This window comes from Ursus americanus, chromosome 1, assembly GCF_024610735.1.
Source record: "Ursus americanus isolate L20-20 chromosome 1, mUrsAme1.1.p, whole genome shotgun sequence".
In the NCBI taxonomy this organism is placed as follows: Eukaryota; Metazoa; Chordata; class Mammalia; order Carnivora; family Ursidae; genus Ursus; species Ursus americanus.
This window is the reverse complement of record NC_142127.1, coordinates 25,770,137-25,793,102: the sequence shown is the minus strand read 5'-3', so window position 1 is coordinate 25,793,102 and position 22,966 is coordinate 25,770,137. Positions and strand designations below refer to the sequence as shown.

The window sequence follows — 22,966 nt, the reverse complement described above, 5'->3', positions numbered from 1 at the left end:
TATCTATCTATCTATCTATCTATGAATGAAATAGATACATATTTCAAATATATATTTCATATATATAAAAATGTGCTGAATATTTGCTTAATTAAATAGAATGCAGATATTTATAGTCCCAGATATTTGCTTTTTTCCTCTGCAATATTAATAGAAACTCACAATCTTCCCCCTTTCCAATCCCTGCCCTTCACACATACCGAACTAGAAATTTTTGTCATCTTTTAAGGTCCTTCTCAAGCATTATCTCCTTTAAATCCTTTCTGGCTCTCCTGGGCCAGTCTGACGTTAGTTACTTTCTTGCTTCTCTGGGGGCATTCTGTATATTTTCTGACATTCCCAGACCACGACTATATACAAATACAAAAGGAAAGAAAGGAAAGGACTGACTCAGAAGGGGTGCATCCATGCTGTGCTATGTGAACATGTCTTACATGGTGGGAGGAGGCTTTGGATGGCTTTTAGGTGACCTATGGTGTGTGACCCTCAGACACAGGCAATGAAAAATTCAAATAACACTGAGCCTCAGATATCTGTAAGGAGGCTGTCGTGCATGTTTACACCCTTGTTCGAGTACTTCTCTGTATTGTGTGGAAAGAAAGGGAGGAACATGGTCAAAGACAGGTTTTCTGTTTTTTTTTTTCCCTCAGTGAATGGGCTTTCCCCCCCCATTAAATGGAGACCATTTTAATCCCAACATCAAACCTGAAGCTGCTCCCATCATTGGAATGAGGCAGGCTCACAAGCAACACCCGTGACCAGTTTCCTTTCTGTCACTGACTCTATACTGGTCCCAGCTTTCCTCTGACTGGCTAACCCAGAGCAGGTGACCTCCTGTTGTGCTCCTCAGTCACCTAGTAAGCAGTTGTGGCCTGAGGCAATTTATGAGCTGTCATATTCGGTGAACCCCACGTAGAGTATAGTTATCAAGGGTGAGACCGAGAAAAACATATCTTAGAAAGTTACTGTGCTATGTAGGTTGGTTGAATGGCATAAATACTTCATTTTTAGATCATCTTAACAATATTGCTTATATAGTGTTTTGTACTTTTCACCTGTTCTTTCCTCCTGTACCTATGTATATATTAGTTACTTAAAAAAAAAAAAAGAGGGCAATCATTTAAGTTGTGATCAAGGGAAGCATGTGAAGAAAATGTTTTTATTTGTAAAACTTAGAAAGCCATGTAGATTTTTAAATTTTCCTTTTACTCTACTAAGATCAGAAGTTTTAGTTTTTAAAAAGCTACCTTTCAGATGGTTTTCCCATGGTGATATAGACTAGGAGGCACATTCGTAGAATTTTTACATTGTTGGCTTGATGAGAAAGAGCATTAACAAATCAATGTTTATAAAAAAATCTCATCTTTTAAAAAAGAAGGTATGAAAGAGTGGGACACAGTGTTGGGACTCACACCTTCAGATTCTCTTTCTACTGCAGATGTACAATATTATTTAATATTTCACCATCCCAGATACTTTTTGAGTGCCTACTGTGTACAGTATATTTCACTGGATTTGACTTTTGTAATTAGTTATCTAGTGATACCCTTATAATTAAAGTGATGTGTAAAATAGCAAAACATTGGGGATACTAACTAAATTATTTGTGGGGAGGTATTTCTTCAGATGGCATATTAAGCACCAAATTCAGGGAAGATTTCAAAGAACTGTCTTGGACTTGCCAAAACAAACATAGGAGAAATAATCAAAACACAGGGATAATCTCTATGAACAGCATAACAACAAAATGTCACAAATCAAATGATAGAACAGCTCAATAGACTACAGGATTCTGGGAAGCAAATTTAAAACAAATACTCATAAGCACCAAAAAATTTAGGTCTTATGACCGATTATAGAAAGACTGAATATTTAGGAGACACTTTATTTTGTGCATGTTAATTTTAGCAGTAGATGTGACTCAGTAAAAATAGCAAGTTACCATATTTTTCCTTGTTAGCTTATTCGTTATTTGGGCACAGAATACCTTACTTTCCATGGTTGTCAGGGGTAGTTTACTTGATATACCAGGAGGCAGTTACTATTATTGTTGTTGTTGTATTGTTATGATTGCTTTAACTATTCCCGTGTCATAATATTCAGGCCTAAAGGATGATACTATCTAAAAGCCACTCTGTGTTTGTCTGTAGTTGTTCCTCAGGCTTGTGCCTGAACTGAGCTTTATGTATCTCTTTGAGCAGTAGTCTTTCTGGCTTGACTGGTCAGTGCGTCCTTAAATGTGTGTAATCTTAGACAACATATGAAGTGTTGGGTTAGAGTAATGATAGGACCTATATCCATTACTTTGGGTCTTTGGTCTTCCAACTTTATAATATTTAGAAAAGAACTCCAGGGACTCATGAGTGGCATGAACTAAAGGGCAAAGAACATTCCAATATAAAATGATATGCTGCTGTTAAGGAATAGTCTACGATAGATTAATCATGAGGTGAATTATAAATATTTCACATACTAATTATATTAGTTTATGGAGATAAAACACCAGATGAAGTGTTCCCAGCACACTCAGCAAGTTAGATGTGCTTTGCATGTTAATTGACTTAGTTCTTCAAGGCTGATGATCATGAATCCCTGAAGATGACAGAAATTATTATCATGATATTGTACATTCCTGATCTTTGTGCCAGGTTGACACCTACCTTCCCCCAAGGGTTCCTTTTCTTTGGATCGTATCGTGAGTCCTTGATATATTAGAATGGTGAAGCAGAGAACAGTGCCTGAGGTATTATTAGGGACCCTAAAAAAAGTAATGGGTTCAATCAAAAATGGCATCAAATAATGCATCCTAGACTTGTGTTGTGTGCTCAAGGTAGAAGGCAAGTTCTTTCTTTGGGGGACATGAGATGCTTCCCAACTTGTTTTAATAGTAGGAGTAAATATCATATTGAACACTTGACTATATGTAGAGAATCAACCAGTTTGATTTTCTCAGTGTCATTGAGGTTATAAATGACTGACTCATTCATTCATTCATTCATTCATTCACTTATTTGAAAACATTTATTGAGCATCTGAGATTGGATAGTGAATAAGGAAGATTCAGGGCATGTCCCAAGAGAATTTAAAATCCAGAGTGGTACCTGTCATGATAGGGAAACTATAGGATACTAAAGAAAAGAACAGTAGATCTAATTTTTCTCATCAAGGAATATATACTTCAATGGAAGAAAACAAGATAACATACGAAATATTAGAGAAACATGTAGAACAGTTGTGTAAAATTATGTAACAAACCAGAACCCACATTTCTAATGGACACATTTGGTGACCAGGCCCTTTAGTTCAATGAAATCTCCAATGCAGTTTCTTTCATTAGTCTATTATCTGTTATCTTTAGTTACCTACTAGGCACTCCACTTATATTCCACATTTGTAGAACCTTTCCCTTCATTTGTTATCTATTCCAACCACTGATTTGTTTTCTCCTTTTGTATTAAGTAATGTTACCACTGTCCATCTGATCGCACAAGCTAGAAACAGCGTTACCCTTAGCCTGTCCCTCCAGTAACCACATCAATATTGCTGTTATCTTCGTTGCTTTTAAGATCAGCTGCTTCTCTCTAGCCCAGTGCCTGACCATATCCTTGTTATTTCAGTAGGCTGACTCCTTCGTGTGACTTGGAGTGGCCACCTTGGTCGTATGTCTCCAGGAGATCCTTCACTGATGGTCACTAGCTTTCCACTAATTTGTCTAACAGTGTAATCACTCAGTATATATGTGATGAATGAAGGGATGAAATAAAACTATTCACGTTAGTATGGTTCTTCTTTATACCATTTATATTTTTGCTTCTCCAACACAGATGATAATGAGAAATACAATTAACGGGAACCATTGAGTCACATTCTAATCATAGATGACTCAAAATCAAGGTGGAATAATTGAAAAAATAGAGGCTTTGGGTCCAGATCACTTGGATTTGGATCTCCCCTCTGCCTCTTAGTAACTGCTGTTGCCTTAGCACATAACCAAACCTCTCATGCTTTAGTTTCTTAAACAGTAAACTGGAAATAGTAAGACACATCTCTGAGGATGATTAAATTAGATGATATATGTAAAAAAAAAAACCAACCCTTGCATTATTCATAGTTCCTTGTCTTCCTTTAGAAGATGATCACATGGCTGTTGGACAACCATGGCTTTAAACAAATTGGTGTTATCTTTGGATATATATAGAGCAACCTCCCTTATTTTGAGAGTGGTAGTGATGGTGATACTTTGATTCCTCATCCTCTCATTTTACTACCATTTCTCTCAGCCAACGAGTATTCATCACTCAGTTAAGAATAATAAGAACAAATAAATCATTGTTAGTATAATTATAAATGTACAGTGGATCCCCGTATTGCTAACAGATAAAGTGTGAGCTTAGAAAACTTCTTATGCTATATTTGGGTGCTTCTAGGTCTGATGGACCTTTCCAGTTTTATTTGATTACTTACTTTTTTTTAAACCTTAAACTTTAAGCAACCATCCCTTCTCTCTGACTGAATGCAAATAGCACTGATCATTCCAGACCCAAGACATCAGGACACAGGACTCCCTTGATACCCTCGATAAACTTGACCTTTCCTGGTCTTCCACTGCTCTTCGTTTTCTCTTTCACCTTGGAACTGATAGTCTTTAGTACCTCTCCGTTCTTTTATAATCAGTCTTGCCCTGCTTTGTGACATTTCTTGGGCAGGACAGAGCGTTACTTCTCTTTTTTCTTGTTATTTAATGTTTCCTGTATTTATGGCTTATTTCACCCGTTATATTGTCAGCTTCTTTTGAACGGGGGTGTTATCTTGTACTTCTTAGTTTGTCAAGACTTAACAATATTTTGATTTGTAGACTGATAGATTGTCTAAAACAGATATATCTATAAATGTTCTGAGTGGTTCATATTCCCTTATGTCTTATAAGAATACTCTTAATAGAGTCTGGTCCCAGAATACGTAAAAAATGTTTAAGTATACACAGTAAAAATTTTAATTTATTTCTAATTTTTTTCATTACTAGACATACACTCCCTTCCTGTTTCTTCCTTTCTAGTTACCAACATAATTACTGGGTGTCTTTTATAGATTAGACACAATACCAAGAATTAAAAGACTTGAGAGTTAGCTTGAATAACTTGAGACACCTAAATTTAAGAGGCTCCTTTAGTTAAAAAAGCTCAAGTGTATATATAATTTGTCTCCTTAGGCAGCTGTGAGGCAGGTCAGAGTGCTGATGACTGTAGAGTGGATATGTGTTAAGAAACCACTGGGAGATACTGTTCAGTGGCATGTCCTACCTATAGACTTTGATTCCCTGCCTTCTGGACACGTGTTCTTTACACAGTATTCTCCTGGCCGTAGTGATAAACACAGGAAGGGAACATTACATGGTGGAGGAAAAAAGCAAAACTGATTACTTGATGCTACCCTATGGGACAGCTTTTGGGAAGCTGGATACTTTATTTAACAGTCTGTAAATTACCCATCACAGGAACCTGGAAATTAAATGACTACATTTCCTTTTCCTTTAGATAAGACTTCCATCTTGTATTTTTAATTGTTTTAGCAAATGGAAACATTTTGTTATGTGTGTTCTTGAAAGTTTTTGAAAATCCATAGCATTTAAACGTGCAGTAGAAATGGTCTAATTAAGATGAAGTAGCTGACAACTAAAGCATAGTGTGTTAAAATGAGTTTTGCATATCAATGATTAATGAATATTAGAACTCTGTTATCATTCTACACAGGTTTTACAAATTAAAGAAATATATATTTAAGCCAAAGACTTTTGAAGGGTTTGGTAATAATTTTCATTTATGCATGTATGTGTTATTGAGCTCCTATTATATTAAAACATTATCATCACACTTTGGAAGTGCAAAAGTGAAGGGAACGGTAGTGCTCCTCTCTTTCACATCTTATATCCAGTTCATCAGCAAATCCTGACGTCAGCCCCTTCTCGTTGCTGCCAGCACTACCATCTTGACCCAAGCCACCATCACTTCTTTTCTCTTCCCCTTACTGTTCTCCCGTCTTCTGAAGTGATTCCTTCCAGTCTGTTTTCCATATAGTAGTCAGTGTGAAGTTTTCTGATACTAAAAAGTAATAAAACATCTCATGAAATACATAAACAAATGTAGTAGAAATACAAGAGGTTATGCAAGAAAATTTTTAAGCTTCATAGATATGTGAATATAAGAGTCATACCCTGGTTGAAGATACTATGACACATCACATCATGAAATCTGTTAAAAACTATGTTTCAGAAATAATTTTTAACATAGTAAAACAGGATATTAACTATTAGAAGCAAAAAATAAAACTATGCAGTAATGACAATAATGTATATATACTACAAAGTGAAAAGAATAAAAGTGAATATATCCTATATGCATGCAAAACTTTGTCATTTCCCTTCTTAAAAATCCTCAGTCTCTTTCCCATTGTTCTTACCATAATATCCAAAAATATTTTCATAATAAGGCCTTTTCTTCCAAAGGCTTCCAGACATCCTGACCCTCTTCTCTGTCCACTTTCTCAAATTTGAAGAACAAATTTCTTCAGCCTCTATGGTCCTTATTCAGTTCCTCACCTGCCAGTTTTCTTTTTGCCTTAGCTACTTTATTTTCCATCTTCTGTCAGTCATTTAGCCTAATGCCTTGCAAATAATGGCTGCTCAACATATACTGGCCAGAGGAGCACCACAATGAAAATAGTGGCTATTTCTTTTTCGGGGTGGTTGCAGGTGATATTCACTTAATTTATATTTTTTGCACTTAAAACGTTTTCTGTTTTGAACATATGCTTTCTAGTTATCAGGAGGAAAAAGAAATAATGCCATTCCAGAATTAGAGAAACTGGTAGGTGAAATTCGGCAAGTTGGGAGGAATTATCAGAAGAAGGTAAGGGGTCTCTATAAGAAAATCAGTTCAGTGAGGAATTGCATTCAGGTATCATGGGTGAAGTGTTGGATTGAGGAAGTCTGGTCCATCCAGAGCTGTGCTTTCCTATACGGTACCCATTACTTTATGGCTATTTCATTTAAGTGTAAGTGAATCAAGTTAAAGTCAGTTTAAAATTTAGTTCTTCCCGTTGAGCTAGCTACATTTCAAGTGCTCCATAGCCATATGTGGCTAGTTGCCACTATATTGGATACTACAGATATAAAACACTTCCATCATCACAGAAAACACCGTATCACAGAAAGTGTAGGCTCTAGAATCCGAGAGAGTCTATATCAAGGAACAAGAATCCAGCAGCAATGGAACAACAAAGACTTCGGTAATGAGGCTGAGCAACATGAATCTAGACGAGGAGTTTAGATATTGAGCAGGGAGACACAACTGGAAGAATGGAATTTACTCTTTTGTCAAAGGCTTACTGAAGCCCTGTGAAGAATTATTTAAGAATTCAACCCAAACTAGTATCTGTGTTAAATTGTGTACTATATCTTGTTATGTGATAAAATTGCTAAGTGGTTTTGTGGGGTGGAAGGGGCCATTGAAAAGATTTCATGGAGCGAGACTGAGATAACTTAGTTTATGAAGTATTACTAGATTGCATGGTGGTGGTTGAATATTGAATGCCTGTTTTCTGTTTCTCATTTCATTGCCCTTCCATACCCTTTGAGATAATAAAAATATGTGCTGTGATAATAGTGGTCACATTCCTACAGTGCTGAGGTGTATTTTACCATTTCTTTTTATGTATTAAGAGAATAGAGTAAAAGGCAAATAACTAGTTTATTCAAATTGAGCCAGAAAATATAAAATCTCTAAACTTGAATTTCATTATGTTGAATGATTTTGGATTCCTTAAGCAAATATGACTCAGATTGTAGATATAATGTGCATTGGAAACAATTGAAACATGTGTATGGATACAATCCCAAATACATAGAGCGGTGTTAATGTGCTTGCAGCACAGAGCATTTTGGTTAGACGATTATAATAGCAGCTTACTTACACTTTTGGTGAGATGGTATAAGCTAATGATGTAGCCGTTAATTTGAATTTAGCAGACATTTTAAATATAGGTTTCTCTTACAGAGACAAAAGTTGCAATTTAAAGCTCTTTGGTGGTCTAAAAACAGCTTAATTCTGTAGTAGCATGGGAATAAGTACTAATCCAGCTTATACAGTGATTGTAGTATGTCATGTTTGTGAAAGATTGCACAACCGCTTTCTCTAGTTTTTATGTTAATTTAAAAATATTAAACATGAAACCTTACAACATCTTCATGCTGAGATAAACTGTTCAATTTAACTTGTGCTCAAGCAGCAGCTGTCAGGAATTATCTTGTTCCTAGTGGTTTTTGCTATCACCTTGTGCCCTTTCCTGTCAGAGACACAGTGTGGGATGATAAAGCTCACCTTGTTAGGATCTATTGCTTAAATAATACCTGAGGCAAGAAGAACATTGGAAGCCTAGGGGTTAGCTGCTGATCGCGTGATATCATTCTATATATATATATATATATATATATATATATATATATATATATATATATATATATATATATATTATTGAAAGGAGGTAAAGTAAAAATTGCCTATGAATCTTACCTGCATTCCTTTCATGGGCATATTCATTGCTTCTTCTTGGGTGCCCTTGACTTAAATATTTATGGAACTGCTTGTTGTCCGATTTAACTACTATTTTACAAGTGAAAAAGTAAAGAAGAAATGTTTTCCTAATGATGGAAATAATTTCCACAATTTAGAAGTAGTGAGGGCTATTTCAAGATCAGTTATAAAAATAAAATGATTTTCCTGTTAATGATTGAACAAACTGAAGGAAGTGTTGGTGTGGGCAGTCCCAAATGGTTAATATTATGAAACTCATTGCCATTTCTCTTCTGAATGTATTACATTCTTCCATTTAGGAGGTTTTATTTGAAAGGCTCAACTTTAGGTCTGGGTTCCTTAATTCTGGATCAGCTAGCAGGTAGGGTAAGGAGAGGACGTATATGGTAGGAGTAGAGTGAAGGACTCTCCTTGGTTAAACATTTGCTACAGATGGTCCATCCTGAGGATAATTCTTGTGTAGGAAATTAACAATTGGATTTTGACTAGAAATACAGGTATAATGGGTTTATTATTTATGGAATGTATTTTTCCCTTCTACTCACAGCCATTTAATGCATATTTCCTCAAATTTGTAGTTTTGTTAATGTATAACTGAACAAAAATTGGAAGATTAGATCACTGAATTACAATATGTCATTAATTAAGATAAATCAATTGTTAACATTTTATACATTTTTATCACTATGCAAATATATACATATGAATATTTATTGTTATTAGTAGCCTTTTAACTGAACCATGTATGAATTAGTTGTAGACATGGTGACACTTCACATGTAAACAATTCAATGTGTCTCCCAAGAATAAGTATATTCTCATACATGATGATAATAAAATTATTACACTTGAGAAATTTAAGATTGATAAAAATTTACAGTCTTATATTGAGTTCATATTCAGACTTTTTGTCCTTATAATGTCATTTATAACTGTCTTTTCCCTGTCTAGTATCCTGTCAGGAATCACACATTGAATTTTGTTTTGGTGTCTCTTTATTTTCCTTTAATCTAGATTTTTTTCCCTTTATGACATTGACATTTTTGGAAATCAAGCCTTGTTATTTTGCAGAATGTTTATCTGATTGTCTCCTCATGACCAAATTCAGATCAAGCATTTTTGGCAGGAGTACTACATTGGTGTTTGTATCTTTGTTAGTGCATCACATTGGGAAATACGTATCACCTGTCCTATTATTGTTCATATTAAGTTTGATGACTTAGGTAAATTGATGTCTACCAAATTTGTCCGTTAAGGTACCATTTTTTCTTTGTAGTTATTAAGTAATGTGGGGGCTGCATTTAATGAATTTTTCAGCCTTGTGTGTGAAAAACATTGAGCTTGCTCAGGTCTCATGATTAAGAATGAGTCATTGCTTGCAATAGTATTATATGGAGGGAGAGGAGGGGGTGTTACTCAATAATTAGACCCACAAGTCATCATCCATTTTCTTTTAAGGAAAATATTGACTGAGATTAATATTTTTTTTCCCTTTACTGAGGATCAGATTTGTAGATAAGTAAATATCTTCATATTTCAGAATTTTCAATCCCAGCTTTAGAAAAGCTTATACTTGGTGGTGGTGGTAGGCATATTTTTGGACAAAATGGGGCATTTTTTCATCATAATTTTTCTCTTTGCTTTAGTTGAGTACAGACAATTAAAAAAATAAGTACATCTCCTTTGTAAGATTTTTCCTTCAAAGCATTAAACCATGACATTAATACAGCAATGTGGGTTTAAAGAGAGATCACTGCCTTTTGGTCTTATGTGCCTTTTTTAGTCCACGAAGAAGACACTTGAATTCCTATTTATGATATATGCACTTATCATGTAATCATTCTTCTTGTGTGAAAGGCTAGTGCTGCAGATCATATAAACACCTGAAGTTAGCCATTTGGCTTGTCAGCCAGGGAGAATTTATAGTAGTTGTAATCATGGTAATAACAAGTATGATATTTTGTATTTATTAAGTATAGAAAAAAGCATTTGTAATGTAAGTGGTCCATAGCCAGTTCATATCCATGGTGTAATGAAAAGTACTTCGGGCTTAGAAGACCAGGAGTCTCTGCTTTGACAGTTTATACCAGCGTGATTCTAGAAAAAAAAGAAAAAAAAAACTCTTAACCTTCTTGAACCTCATTTTTTAGAATGGGAATTAAAGCTGTAAGGGTCAAGTAATGCTACATTATGTTATAAAGGTGGCATTCCATCAAAATTGTGTCATCTAAATGTCCTCAGCTGTTCAGGGACTGTAATTTGTCCCTCTTTTGTATCCAGATGTGGTACACCTCGTTAGTGACACATTTCCAGGTTGTCCTAGATAGTTATTACTCCTCTCTTGTCTGCTTCTCTTAATTGTTTATGTCACTGTTGCAGGCAGCATTTATCCTGGTGGGCTCTCTTGTTTCATTTTTTCTGTTCTTCTTGGTTAGACTGGCACTCAATAGGCATTTAGTAAATATTTGTGGAGTGAATGGGTGAATAGACACTTTCATTTATAAACATGGTAGGTAGGCTTTTAGTTTCCTTTTTTCCACAAAGATAAGGAATCTGCTTTCTTCTTATTATTTTTATATTTATGTTTTATATAAGGGGTTTTATAAATGATACATCTGGTGCCATTAGCCGTCTGGTAATAGAGAATAAAATATTTAAAAAAAACACAAAATATTGCAGAACAGTTAAAAAAAGGGAGGGGGAGGGACAGTGAGAAAACATGCCAAGAGAAAAAGACCACACTCGGTAAGTCTATTGCATAAATCAAAAGGGTTTATGTCATAACATGAACATGTGCCATTCCTGCTCGTATATTGAATTTCAGTAGTTCGTTGCATAAAGAAGTAAAGTGTAATGAAACTGGCAAGCAAAGTATTCCCCAGTCAGCCTTATCTTTGTTCCATTTGTCCTTCAGATAGAGCTTTTCTTGCCTTTTTCAATAAAATCCATCCGGCTTTTTTTCTTTCTTTCTTTCTTTCTTTCTTTCTTTCTTTCTTTCTTTCTTTCTTTCTTTCTTTCTTTCTTTTTTTTTTTTTCTTTTGCATCTCCCAGTAACTGAGCTGAGAAGACCAATGAGATTCGGGGCTTTTATAGTTCTTAGCAGCTGCTTTTTAAGAGATCAAAACTTAGAATGCTGCTACATGGTATTAAGGCTTAACTGTTGATGTGTCCCTATAGGGGATATGTTTTTCTTGGGGTAGGAAGAAGGAAAAGGGGAGAAGGGTGAAGGATGACCACTTCAGGCATGCTTGGAACAGTAAACTTAAATTTCCTTGTCTCCTAGGATCCTGTTTGCAAGCTCAGTGCTGAACCTGACCGAACTGGCTGCCCTTCGGCCTGACCTTGGGAAATTGAAAAAGATTCTGTACTTCCATGAGAACCAATTGGTATATCCTGTCAAGAAATGTCAGGAGAGGGATTTCCAATATGGATACAACCAAATTCTCTCATGGTAGGTATAGATTGTATCATTATATTTAGTCCTTTGCCACCGTTTTCTTTATAGATAGTTAGCTTTTAAATCTCGAGACCTACTGTACACTTATTTAAAAAACACCTTAAAGTAGGTGCGTATGTTTAAACATACCTTCCACGGTAGTAATTGCTTGTGCCTTTGCAATATATATATAGGAGAACAGCTAATCTTTTTATAAAATACACATATGTAACAATCTAATTATATGTTGACCTAGTTAGTCTATTTTCTACAACATTCAAAATAGAATCAAAGTGTTGACAAGAGACCTTTACCCCTTGATTCCATCACGTATTGTTTAAGGGATACTTTTAGAAAAGAGCAGTTAGTCAATTCTCATTTACCATCTACTTTCAATATATCCAGCTGAAATCAAAATAGAAATTTACAGAGGAAGAAATAAAAATTAAAGCATAATAGAGCAAGGGGGTTTTGTCCTTCTTTTCTTATTGTTTATAAGAGAAAACGATGGAAAATGAATCTTTAGGTGGTTGGTTCTTTTTTTCTTACCCTCATTGAATCTTCTGAAATTGCACAGCCTTAAAATACCATGACATTTCAAAGGTGATGGTCCTTCTCTATTGTTACTTCAACAAAGTATATCTCTTGAAGCTTAGTTAATGAAAGAAGTTAATAACAACTCTGAAACGGCTTTGCGATTGGATCCTAGTCACATAACTGCAGCAATCAAATAGAATCAGGTTGGCTGTGATTGGGTACATCTTACTCACCTTTTTAAATTGTTATTAGCAACTGGGATTGATGATGTGTTTAAACAGACTCCCAACTCTTACAAGCATATTCCATAGTTTAGTTGACATAGAAAAACAGCTATATGGTAACATTTCTGTGTTTTGAGCATTTCGTAAATGTTTTCCTGCAATCATTTTTACAAGCTGCTTCAATTGGGAAGTAGCAGCGCTATCAAAATAGAGTGGGACTGCTTCACGTCAAATGTCTCGTAAAAAAGCAACCGTTTAAGATTTCATAATAAAATTAAAATACTTTATTTTATATTGAAACAGAGAAGGGAAATATGTTTTAAAAACAAAAATAAAATCATTTTGTGCTTTATCGATACGGAAAACATTTGTAATATTCTTTTGATTTCTTGAATTAGCGTCATTCTTTTCCTCTGATACTGTGGGTTTATTACCCCTGAGAAATAACTGGGGAAAAAAATTAAGTCTATTTTTCCCTTTATGGGTGGCTTTAAAGTTAATGGAAGTTACACCCACTCGTATCAGAGAGGAAATGCATGAAAAGAATATTTCTGTAGACTGTCTTGGATCTTTAATTTAGCATAGACTGGATTTTTAAGAGTGTAAGTAGTTGGGTTGCATTGCCCTATGAGGGCAGATGTCTATAAAAAATTTTAGCTCACTGCCCCTCATCTCTCTATTTTATAAAAGATTGTTTTTGCTCAAAAGGAATGAGACTGTAAAAGCCCGTATGTGATTTTCTGGCATTGCTCTTCTCAAGAGGGTAAACTGATAGACAAGCTCGGAGAGAAAGAAGTAGACTCAATCATTGGTTGAACTCTTAATGAGAAAAAAATGGTTTGCAGTTGTCCAGAGGAAAAATAAGAGTGTCAGAAAGTAGTCCTGTTTCAGATTCTCTGAAAAGTATGAGTCTTGCTTCCTCAAATGTTTCTTTAGTTTTCTTGCTGACTTCTGCTTTTGTTGGCACTGTCGGATTTCTTTCTTGACCGAGTGGCAGTTAAGGACTTCAGAGGTGACTGACATAAGCACTCACCTTAAATAGAGGTTTCACTAACCTTCTGACTTATGAACACATGTCGTAACAGTATATTATGACCTGTGGGTCGCTATTACAATATGTGACATATGGTGAAAACAGACTAGCTGTAAAGCATCCTTCAACTTTTGGTGTATTATTATATTGGCTTCCTTATTGCTTGCTGTTGTGTCAGCACTTCTGTGACATTCTTTTGTATTATCCGTGCTGTTATCATCCCTACCCCCAAATTTCCACTAGGTTGCAACCAAAAAAAAAAAAAAAAAAATACTTGTAGGGAAAAGCAGTTTTGCAGGGGAGGCATAAAGGTGGCAGTTCAACATTCCCGCTGCGTATTAATAATAGGAACTTTGGCTGTCCTCAGTAAACGGAGGATTTGCTATGGTATTCCTATTCTGTAAGCTCTGCCTCTTCATGTGTGTTTTGCCGTCTTACGGACTTATGTGTCTTTCCATTTTCTTAATTTATCACTTTAAAGCTGAAATAAAACTAACTGCTATTTGAGCTTATATACCTTCTCACTAAAACATTTGTGTGCATTTTACTGAGATCCAGTGACAGTGAGACACTGAATCATTGCTTAAAGCAAAGAGGGCCATTTTAAAAAATCAAACCAATTATTTATTAAATCAGTGTTTTACCCATAAAGGGAACATACTACATATTCAGGTTTTATCCGGCTTGCCTCTAGTTATCATTTGTGTTCATTGGCCTTCAAGAAAATGTTATAGGCAATTCTGAACACTGTTGGCATATTTATGACACCTAAGATTTGTTGTCGCATTTCCTTACAACAATGTATCTTAGATTATTTGTATTTAAAAAACATGAAAGGGAGGAACACAATCTTTCCATCAAAAGTAATAGATAGTATTATATTTATTTCATTTAATTCTGAAGGTCCATGGTGGTGTGGTCCTTCTTCTTCTTTGACTACCCCAAATATAACATAATAGTAAAATAAGTTATTTGTAGAGATCCCATATAATCCTTCCTGTAGTGTTCCAGAACTTAAAAAAAAATCTAATGGTTTCTTGAAGCAAGGATTAAACAAGAAATAGACTTTAACCATATGTTTAAAGGTATGCTTTATCTGAACTAGTCTCCTTGAAGGTACTGACATGTCTGGCAGATGTTCTGTTGTTAGTAGTATGGTGTAAAATGGCATGGATCACTGACATAGAAATCCAACATGGGTATGTGGACCACAAAGAAAAAAGTCCTGCTGTACTTAGTGTTGTTGATAATACAGAAAGTCCTGACACTGCAGAAAAATAAACTTTGTTTGAAGCCTCGTCAGATCCCAATACATCATTTAATTCCTGTCTTGCCTTTCCTCCCTGATGCCAACAATCTTAACTTACGTGATACAATGGGAATGAAGCTAACTAGTTTTCTATTACAGGCAATTTCGTAAATACTGATGGGAAATGCAGAGTTCTTTGCAAACCCAAGTACAGTATAAACTCTGATTAACACAGAGGTCTTGGGCTTATAAAAAGTAACTGAATGAATGTGGGTTCATCATTCGCGTTTATCCCTTCCCTTTCCAGCCTGGTGGCTGATGTGGTGGTATTCAACTCGGTTTTTAATATGGAGTCATTTCTCACCTCTATTGGAAAATTTATGAAGCTGATTCCTGATCACAGACCCAAGGATCTGGAAGGCATCATCAGACCCAAGTGCCAAGTTATTTACTTTCCCATCAGGTTTCCCGATGTGAGCAGGTCAGTATGTTTGACTCCGTTTTCAATATTGTGTCATAAATTATTCCCCAAATGTATAGAAATTGGTGGTGTTCTTGCCAATTTCAACTTTTCAGCATAACCATGGTTAATTAGAGAATCAAGTTCTATTTCACCATGCTGTGATTTACAAACATTTTAAGTAATCATGTGTCCAGCCGATCCCTGAATGTTTAGTTCTGATATTGAGTTCATCCTTTCTTTTCTGTTGTTTATTGGTTTCCTCATCAAGCTGCTTTGGCTTTTTTGACACTTACTGTTTTGTTTCTTTATTTGTTGTTTTGTTACAGAAGTCATTGTCAAGCATATTTCTCAACCTTTGCGTTCAGCTTATGCCCATGGGTTTATATGTATATAGCAACTGTTCTAAGTAAATCAATGTTAAATTTCACTGCTAGGGTTACTTTCATTTCCCATGCTATTTTCTTCTATTTTTTCCTTCTTCCATTTTTTAATTATTTATATTATCTTAATAAAGTGTTAGGTCTTCTATATTAGGTTACAAATGTACTTAATTGCCATTTCTCTCTCTCTGTTACTAAGGACATTTTTTATTACCCTAGTTGCTGGGCCCACCCCGAATTAGCAGTGGATGATGTGGCTCAAAGGGAACATTCTCAAATTCCTTTTCACTTCTGATTAAACCTAGCAAAACGGTTTTTATTACCAGTAGGAATATTTCTCCCGTGTGAACAGAAAGTTTACTTCAGTGGGACTCTTACTAGCTGGGGATGCTGCTGTTTGCAACTGACGATGTCCTTAAAAAGAGTTCAGGGACAGCTGTTTCTTCCCCGTCCCTGAAAGGAAGGCAGGAAACAATTTAATGTCTATGCATGTTATGCAGGAGGTCAGCGTTACTCTCTGTGTTCTAGATTTACTGAGTTCACCCAGATTTTGCTGCGGGATCAGTAGTCCTCATCAGCACTCTTAATGCTGATTTATTTGAGTGTTTTACTAGTTAATATTTCATTGAAGAAAAGTCTGCCTAATACCAAATCAAGTTAGTGAGTCATAAAATTTAGGTTAGACAGCCTTGCCCAGTTCTTACTTTATAGAGTTCAGAAAGCAGAGGCCCAAAGAAGCAGACTGGCTTGTACTCACACTGCTGATTATTGTCATAGACTGGATTATGGTTTTTTATTCAATTTTCTGTTTACTGTTCAAGCTTCCTATCACTATAGGTCATTTGGTAAAAACATTTAATCATTTATTTGCAGTTTTGACAACTGTCAGACTAAGCAAAACTAAGATCAAAATTGATTTTCAGTTATATATGCATATGCATAAATATGTATATGCAATATAATGTGTATTTATATATATAATATGTGGGATGAGAGAATTTCAACTTCTGAAAAATATAATTGTTACACTTTAGATCTATGATTAGTTAAAAAACAGTTTATATTTTAGGCCATATTTTTAAAATATGGACTTTATTTTTTTTGACATGTTTTTAAGATTTTCGTATAATATACACTCAAAATGTACATCTTTAACTTAGTAGGTGATTATACTACATCTTAATTATTACCACTATAGAATTCCAAATAAATAATATGTTTTAAAATTCATTTGCATCTGATATATTCCTACAACATCATATGTTTAATACACCTGTGGCAATTGAATAGTTTATTAATTTGGACTATATTACCATAAATAAATCTAGCTAAATGGAAAAAGGTTAAGAAATATTGTGGCCAAGATAACATTCATAAGCAAGGTCTTAGCCCAGAGTGTTATTTGAATTATTTTCAAATGGTAATTTGCTTTATCCAACCCAAACTCATATAGTGTAAGTAAGTGATTATTTGCATGAATGACAATCATTCTAATGCCTGCAGTCTTAAAAGAGTATTATTTTGTTGAGATGTTGAAAAATATTTAGTAATTCCAAGGGCAACATAAGCAAGGTGATTAAAAAAAAAAAACTTTTGAATGCTTCTTTCTCCCTATATAAATATTGTTTGGTCATGGGAAAAATAAATTTAAGTAAACACAAAGTAGAAGATATAATTAAATTATTAATCCAATGTGCTATAATAGTGTATACTATAATGGATATTAGTCAGAGAAGGGGAAAAGCTGTGTTTCAGCAAAAAATATGAGGATTTCTAAACTTGTTAACAGTTAAAATTCAGAGCATGTCAGTCACATTAGGACGTCAGTAATATTGAGCTTTGTGGCAACTGCTGTTACCTATTGCCCTCCTCACTCCTCACTGCCTTGTCTTTCTCAAAGACCAGAAAAATAGTTGCAAGAAAAAATATCACTTAAAACTATGATTATATATATTTGGGGTGCCAGGGTGGCTCAGTCGGTTAAGGGTCTGGCTCTTGGTTTCGGCTCAGGTCATGATCTCAGGGTCGTGAGATCAAGCCCCGCGTCAGGCTCCATGCTCAGCGGACAGTCTGCTTGAGAGTCTCTCTCTCTCTCCCCTCTCTCTGTCTCTGCCCCTCCCCCTGCTCATGTGCTCTTTCTCTCTCAAATAAATAAATATCTTTAAAAAAAAAAAGAAACTATCATTATATGTATTAAACATTCGGAGATGGGCAAGCTCTTAATCACTGGAGGTGTACATACATGTATTTGAGTCTTCACTACTACTTACTAGCTCTGTGACCTATGTAAGTGTAATGACCCTGAACTTAGGCTCTTTAATGTTATGATTATATTTACCTTGTCATCTCATAGGCATTGTGTAGTGACTAAAGGAAATAATGCACGTGCAAAATGCCTAGCATAGTGCCTGGTATGTAATAGCCACCCCCCCCCCCGGAAAGACTACTTCATCTTATTAATTTCCCCACTCCATTGTTATATAACCTAGCACATTTATTGCCACCTGAATATAAAGTACTCTCTTCCTCTCTGCCATTTCTTAATCAGCACGTGAAATTACAGAAGTACCCTGCCAAAGGAGCAGCCTAATATAAATAAAGAGGTTCATTTATTATTCTCTTTATCATCCTGACTCAGTCTTTGGGCCTCATAGGAACCTACCATCTATTGATGGGGCCAACTCCTTACTTTTGATTTTTTTCTTGTCCTAAATGTCCTCCTTCCTTCTTGAGCTCAATCTCCGTATTTGATCATCATCCTTGCTGTCTTGAATATACTCTCAATTTTTTTGCACTTTTCCTTTAATTTGATTAGGAGAAAATCCTCCAGGGGTACTTATAGGTCTACTCTAAATGCATCTGGTCCCTCTGAGCTGCATGGCAAGCAGACCACATTTCCTATCTTCTAGATAACTAAGCATGCATTTTCTTGCTTTGTAAACGTCTGATACCAAATATCCTATCTTCATTCTCCAGTTATGACTGAGAAAATAGAAGCAATCGGCAGAGAATTTCTGTATGCTGCCACTACCACGTCTGCCCATCCATGTGCTTCTGGGTGCATATTCTTTTTCTTCATACCTTTTAATATGGATGAATTGACTTTGCTTCTGTGTGGGGTCTTTGCCTCCACAAGAGCCCATCCTTCTTGCATACCAAAGGACTACTGTCCTAGCAATTTGTCCTTCTCTGTTCTGTATCATCAGTTTTCCTGTCTTCCAGGTCATTAATATTAGTATAAGAAAAATGCTGTTTGTTTTACATCTTTAAAATAAAAAAAGTAATTTCTTGATTCCACTTCTCTCTTCTGCTACTGCCTGTCTTCTTTTTCTCTGTTAATAGTAAAACCTCCTGAAAGAGTTGTTTATACTTGCTTCTAATTTTATTCTTACTGCTCTATCTTATAGCTACTTCACTGAAACTGTTTTTGTCAAGGTTACCTATGACTTCCATGCCTCTCTAAATCCTGTGGTCAATTTTCAGTGCTCATCTTACTTAACATATGAGCAGCATTTGACACACTATGACACATTCTTCCGTTGGTTTCTAGGACACACAGTTTGCTACTTCGCAGGCTTGTTGCTGGTTTCTCATCATTACCCTGGCTTTGAACTTCAGACTGGCCTTTGGCACTCTTAGCACTTACAGGGTTGGTGGAGGAAGAGCCCAGGATTGAAAAGAGAAGAAAAAAGAGTCAGGAGGTCAACACTGAGAGAATTATCCTCTGGAGCAAAGGGAAGAGGGCTTTAAGAAGGTGGTCAGTAGTGAATTCAGAGAAGTAAGGTTAAATAATATCCTTGAATTTGACAATTAAAGGGTCAGTGGTACCCCATCCTGCATTCTGTTAACTCACAGAAAAGTTTCTTTTGTTCTTTCTGGTAGCCAGAGAAAGTTAGGATCCACGTGTGGGTGAGATCTCTTTCCTGTCCTGTCTCTTTGTCTCTCTCTATCTCTGTCTCTGTCTCTGTCTCTCTCTCTCACACACACACACACACACACGCACACAGATTCTGCTCCTCATTTTGTGGATGAGAGCACCAAGGTTCAGAGAAGTTAAGTGTGTCCTGGTAACCACACAGCTGGATACAGACAGAGCAAGAACTGGAACTCCTATCTCAGAATCTCCATCCCGCGCTCAGCCCACCACTTACTGTGAATGCAGTTTCAGAGGTCGTGATTGTCTGATTTCTCAGCTGACAGCACGTTAGCAGCATCACATTGGGGGTGTGATAGAGGCAGGCTCACTGACAGCAGTAAAAAGTGACAGCTGACTGACAGCTCGACAACAAGGGAGGAGAGAGATAAACTATTAAAAAAAAATATATGAGAAGTGAAAAAGCAGAGCAGCCTGGAGCCATTCTATGGCAGGGCAGGCATCCGCGCGCGTTGAGGAACCCTTGCAGACATTCCTCCACGACTGTACAGCTTGTGCATCACAAGGATGACTGCGATGTATTAAACAAGATGAAATGATAACCAGTAAATTCTGTGTAAGAATGGAGGGAAATGCATAACTCACTTTTGGCAGAAATGATAAGTAACAGCAAATGGAGGTAAACCTCATGCCTCACTCTAGGATGTACGTGAGCCGTAGTCACCTGAAGGAAGACAGTACACATCTAAACCCTTCCCAGTGCTAATACCTGTTAGCGTAGGTGACCATCTTTTTTAGGTCTTCCTGATTGGAGCCATTTTATGGACCAAATCTCCCTTTGCTGCTGGGGCGCATACCCAGGCTCCTTTGGTCCTGAAGGCATCCAGGCCTGCCAGATGATCAGTGGTCAACAAGACAGACTTTGCAGTATTAATACCATGCGTTAGCCTGTTTGGGCTGCTGTAACAGAATACCGTAGACTGGGTGGCTAATCAACAGCGGGAATTTATTTCTTATAGTTCTGGAGCCAGGCAAGGCCGAGATTGAGGCTCTGGCAGATTTGGTGTCTGGGGAAGGTCTGTTTTCTGTGTTCGTGCTGGGTTCTTACATGATGGAGGGAGCGAGAGAGCTCTCTGGAGTCTTTTTTTTTTTATAAAGATACTAATCCCATCGATGAGGGATCTACCCTCATGATGTGATTATCTCCCAAAGTCCTTGCCTCCTAACACCATCATACATGGGGGCAGGGCAGGATTTCAACGTACGAATTCCAGAGGACTCCAGACATTCGTCCTGTAGCACGCCAGAAGATAAATATGATTTTAAGACTTGATGAGGTGAGACTCATGAGTGGGAAGCCTATTCTGTGTTAGAGAATATAGGTTGGCTTGGAAATTAAGGAAATTTCACTGGATATATTAAGAAGGCAGATTTCATGTAGAAGTCCATGGTGCTGCTGGGTGTGTGATGGAAAGAATAAAGAAGCAGTCCTGCAGCCAACAGAGCCAGACACTGGCTAGAGGAAGCCAGCATTTTCCAAACAGGCAAGGCCTGGTACAACTAGGGGATTTTATGTATCCAGGCCTTTGTGCAAGTCTCACTGTAATGAAATCAGAACATCACAGGGATTTGCACCTTGCTTTCCGACAGGGTCATCTTTAGAAGGTAGAATTAACCATAACAGCTAACCTTACTGATTCTTATTTTAGTCCTGCATTGTGCTAAGCCTGTTATACGTATTTTAGCATTTTGTTCTTCCAACAATTCTGAAAGCTATTTTCCATTTATAGTTGCAGAAACTCAGCCATAGAGAATGTAAATAACTTTTGCCTATAGTCATACAGATAGTAAAGGTAGAACAAGAAATCAAATATTTTTAAATCTGATTTTAGAACCCAAATTCTTACCATTTTTTTTCTATATTGCTTGTCCCCCTAAAAGAGGTTCAGGTCTCTGGTACTTGACTCTGACCAGTGAAGAACAAATGATTTAGAAAAGAGAATTGACAGAAATATTGAATAAAAGGGAGCATGTCATGGTAATATTATGAAAGAAAGGACTCCAGGCTTTAGAAAGCAGACTTTTAAAAGGTTGAAGTTTTGAAAAAGAGGATACCTGACGAGGAATGAGAAATTTTAAAAACAATTCTGACAGTAAATTGAAATAGGCCTAAAGAAGCAGAATGGGAAGACTACATCATCAAAGGAACAGCTGTAGGCTCAGACCATTACTTCTGGATCAGAAAACCATTTTTTTCTATTCGTAAATATCTCTCATTTATCCAAACTCTCTTCCCTTACAAGTTAGCTTGTAGCATGATACCTGTCTTATCGGGCCCCGTCTGATCCATCACGTTAGATGTTTGGGGTGGAGTTGACTGTGTTGGGACATCATCACACTTCCATCTCTCTCCCCTACAGGATTTGGTACTGAGGGACCATTCATGATTTTCATAGAACGAGATTATCCCTACTCCCGACAAATTGGTATCACATAAGAACGTATTATACAAATACAGTGTATTACAAAGTAGTATTTCTTATCCTTGAAAAAGATCAGGTCTTCCTAAGGAATTCCATCAGGGAGCTGAGGAGGGAATATCAAAGTGGATATCATCTGCTTCAAATAACATTTGGTTGGATTAAAGGTGAAGAGAGATAAAGGCTCAAGACTGTCAAATCCTGATACTTGTATGTATTTATCACGTTTGCCTTCTTAGTGCCATTATATGGTGAAAAAAGCTTAAATTTCTTTATTATAGTTACACATAATTGATATAAAAAGATCAAATATATGTGTTTCCAGTGGAGACCGTAATAAAAAATCATCCATTTATTTTTTAATGAAGGGATGAGTGGATGGTATTTCCTTAGGAGTTGAAGTTTAGATTTGGAGCAGATTGAAGAGTGTATACTTTAGATGGAAAAATCAGAGCTTTTTCTGTGGTTCAGGTCCCATTTAGTCACCACAGAGAATATCAAGTATCCATCTTGTTGTGATCAATGGAGAAGAATTTCATACGCTTCTGTAATCATTTCACTATGCATTCCTATTTTCCACAGTACTGGATTGTCAGAGTTGCCTGAATAAACAATAGTAGATTTTACCTGTGAGTTTTCTTATTTCATAGTAGATTTTGTATCCTGGGGACAGGAATGATATGAAAAGCATCTCTGCTTTCC

The 22,966-nt window shown here is 36.2% G+C and overlaps 1 protein-coding gene across 15 annotated transcripts in view; it reads left to right on the top strand.

Annotated features, from left to right (window-relative positions):
- Positions 1–22,966, top strand: part of QTMAN (queuosine-tRNA mannosyltransferase) — a 406,065-nt gene that overhangs the window by 170,754 nt on the left and 212,345 nt on the right. For all 15 annotated transcript variants that reach the window (XR_015723429.1, XR_015723348.1, XR_015723401.1 and 12 more), the window contains exons 6-7: positions 11,872–12,039; positions 15,375–15,548. Coding sequence is in view for 12 of the 15 variants with exons in the window: in XM_087860074.1 (XP_087716200.1) it covers positions 11,872–12,039; positions 15,375–15,548 (342 nt within the window). In the remaining 3 variants the exon portion in view is untranslated. The remainder of the gene's footprint in view (positions 1–11,871; positions 12,040–15,374; positions 15,549–22,966) is intronic.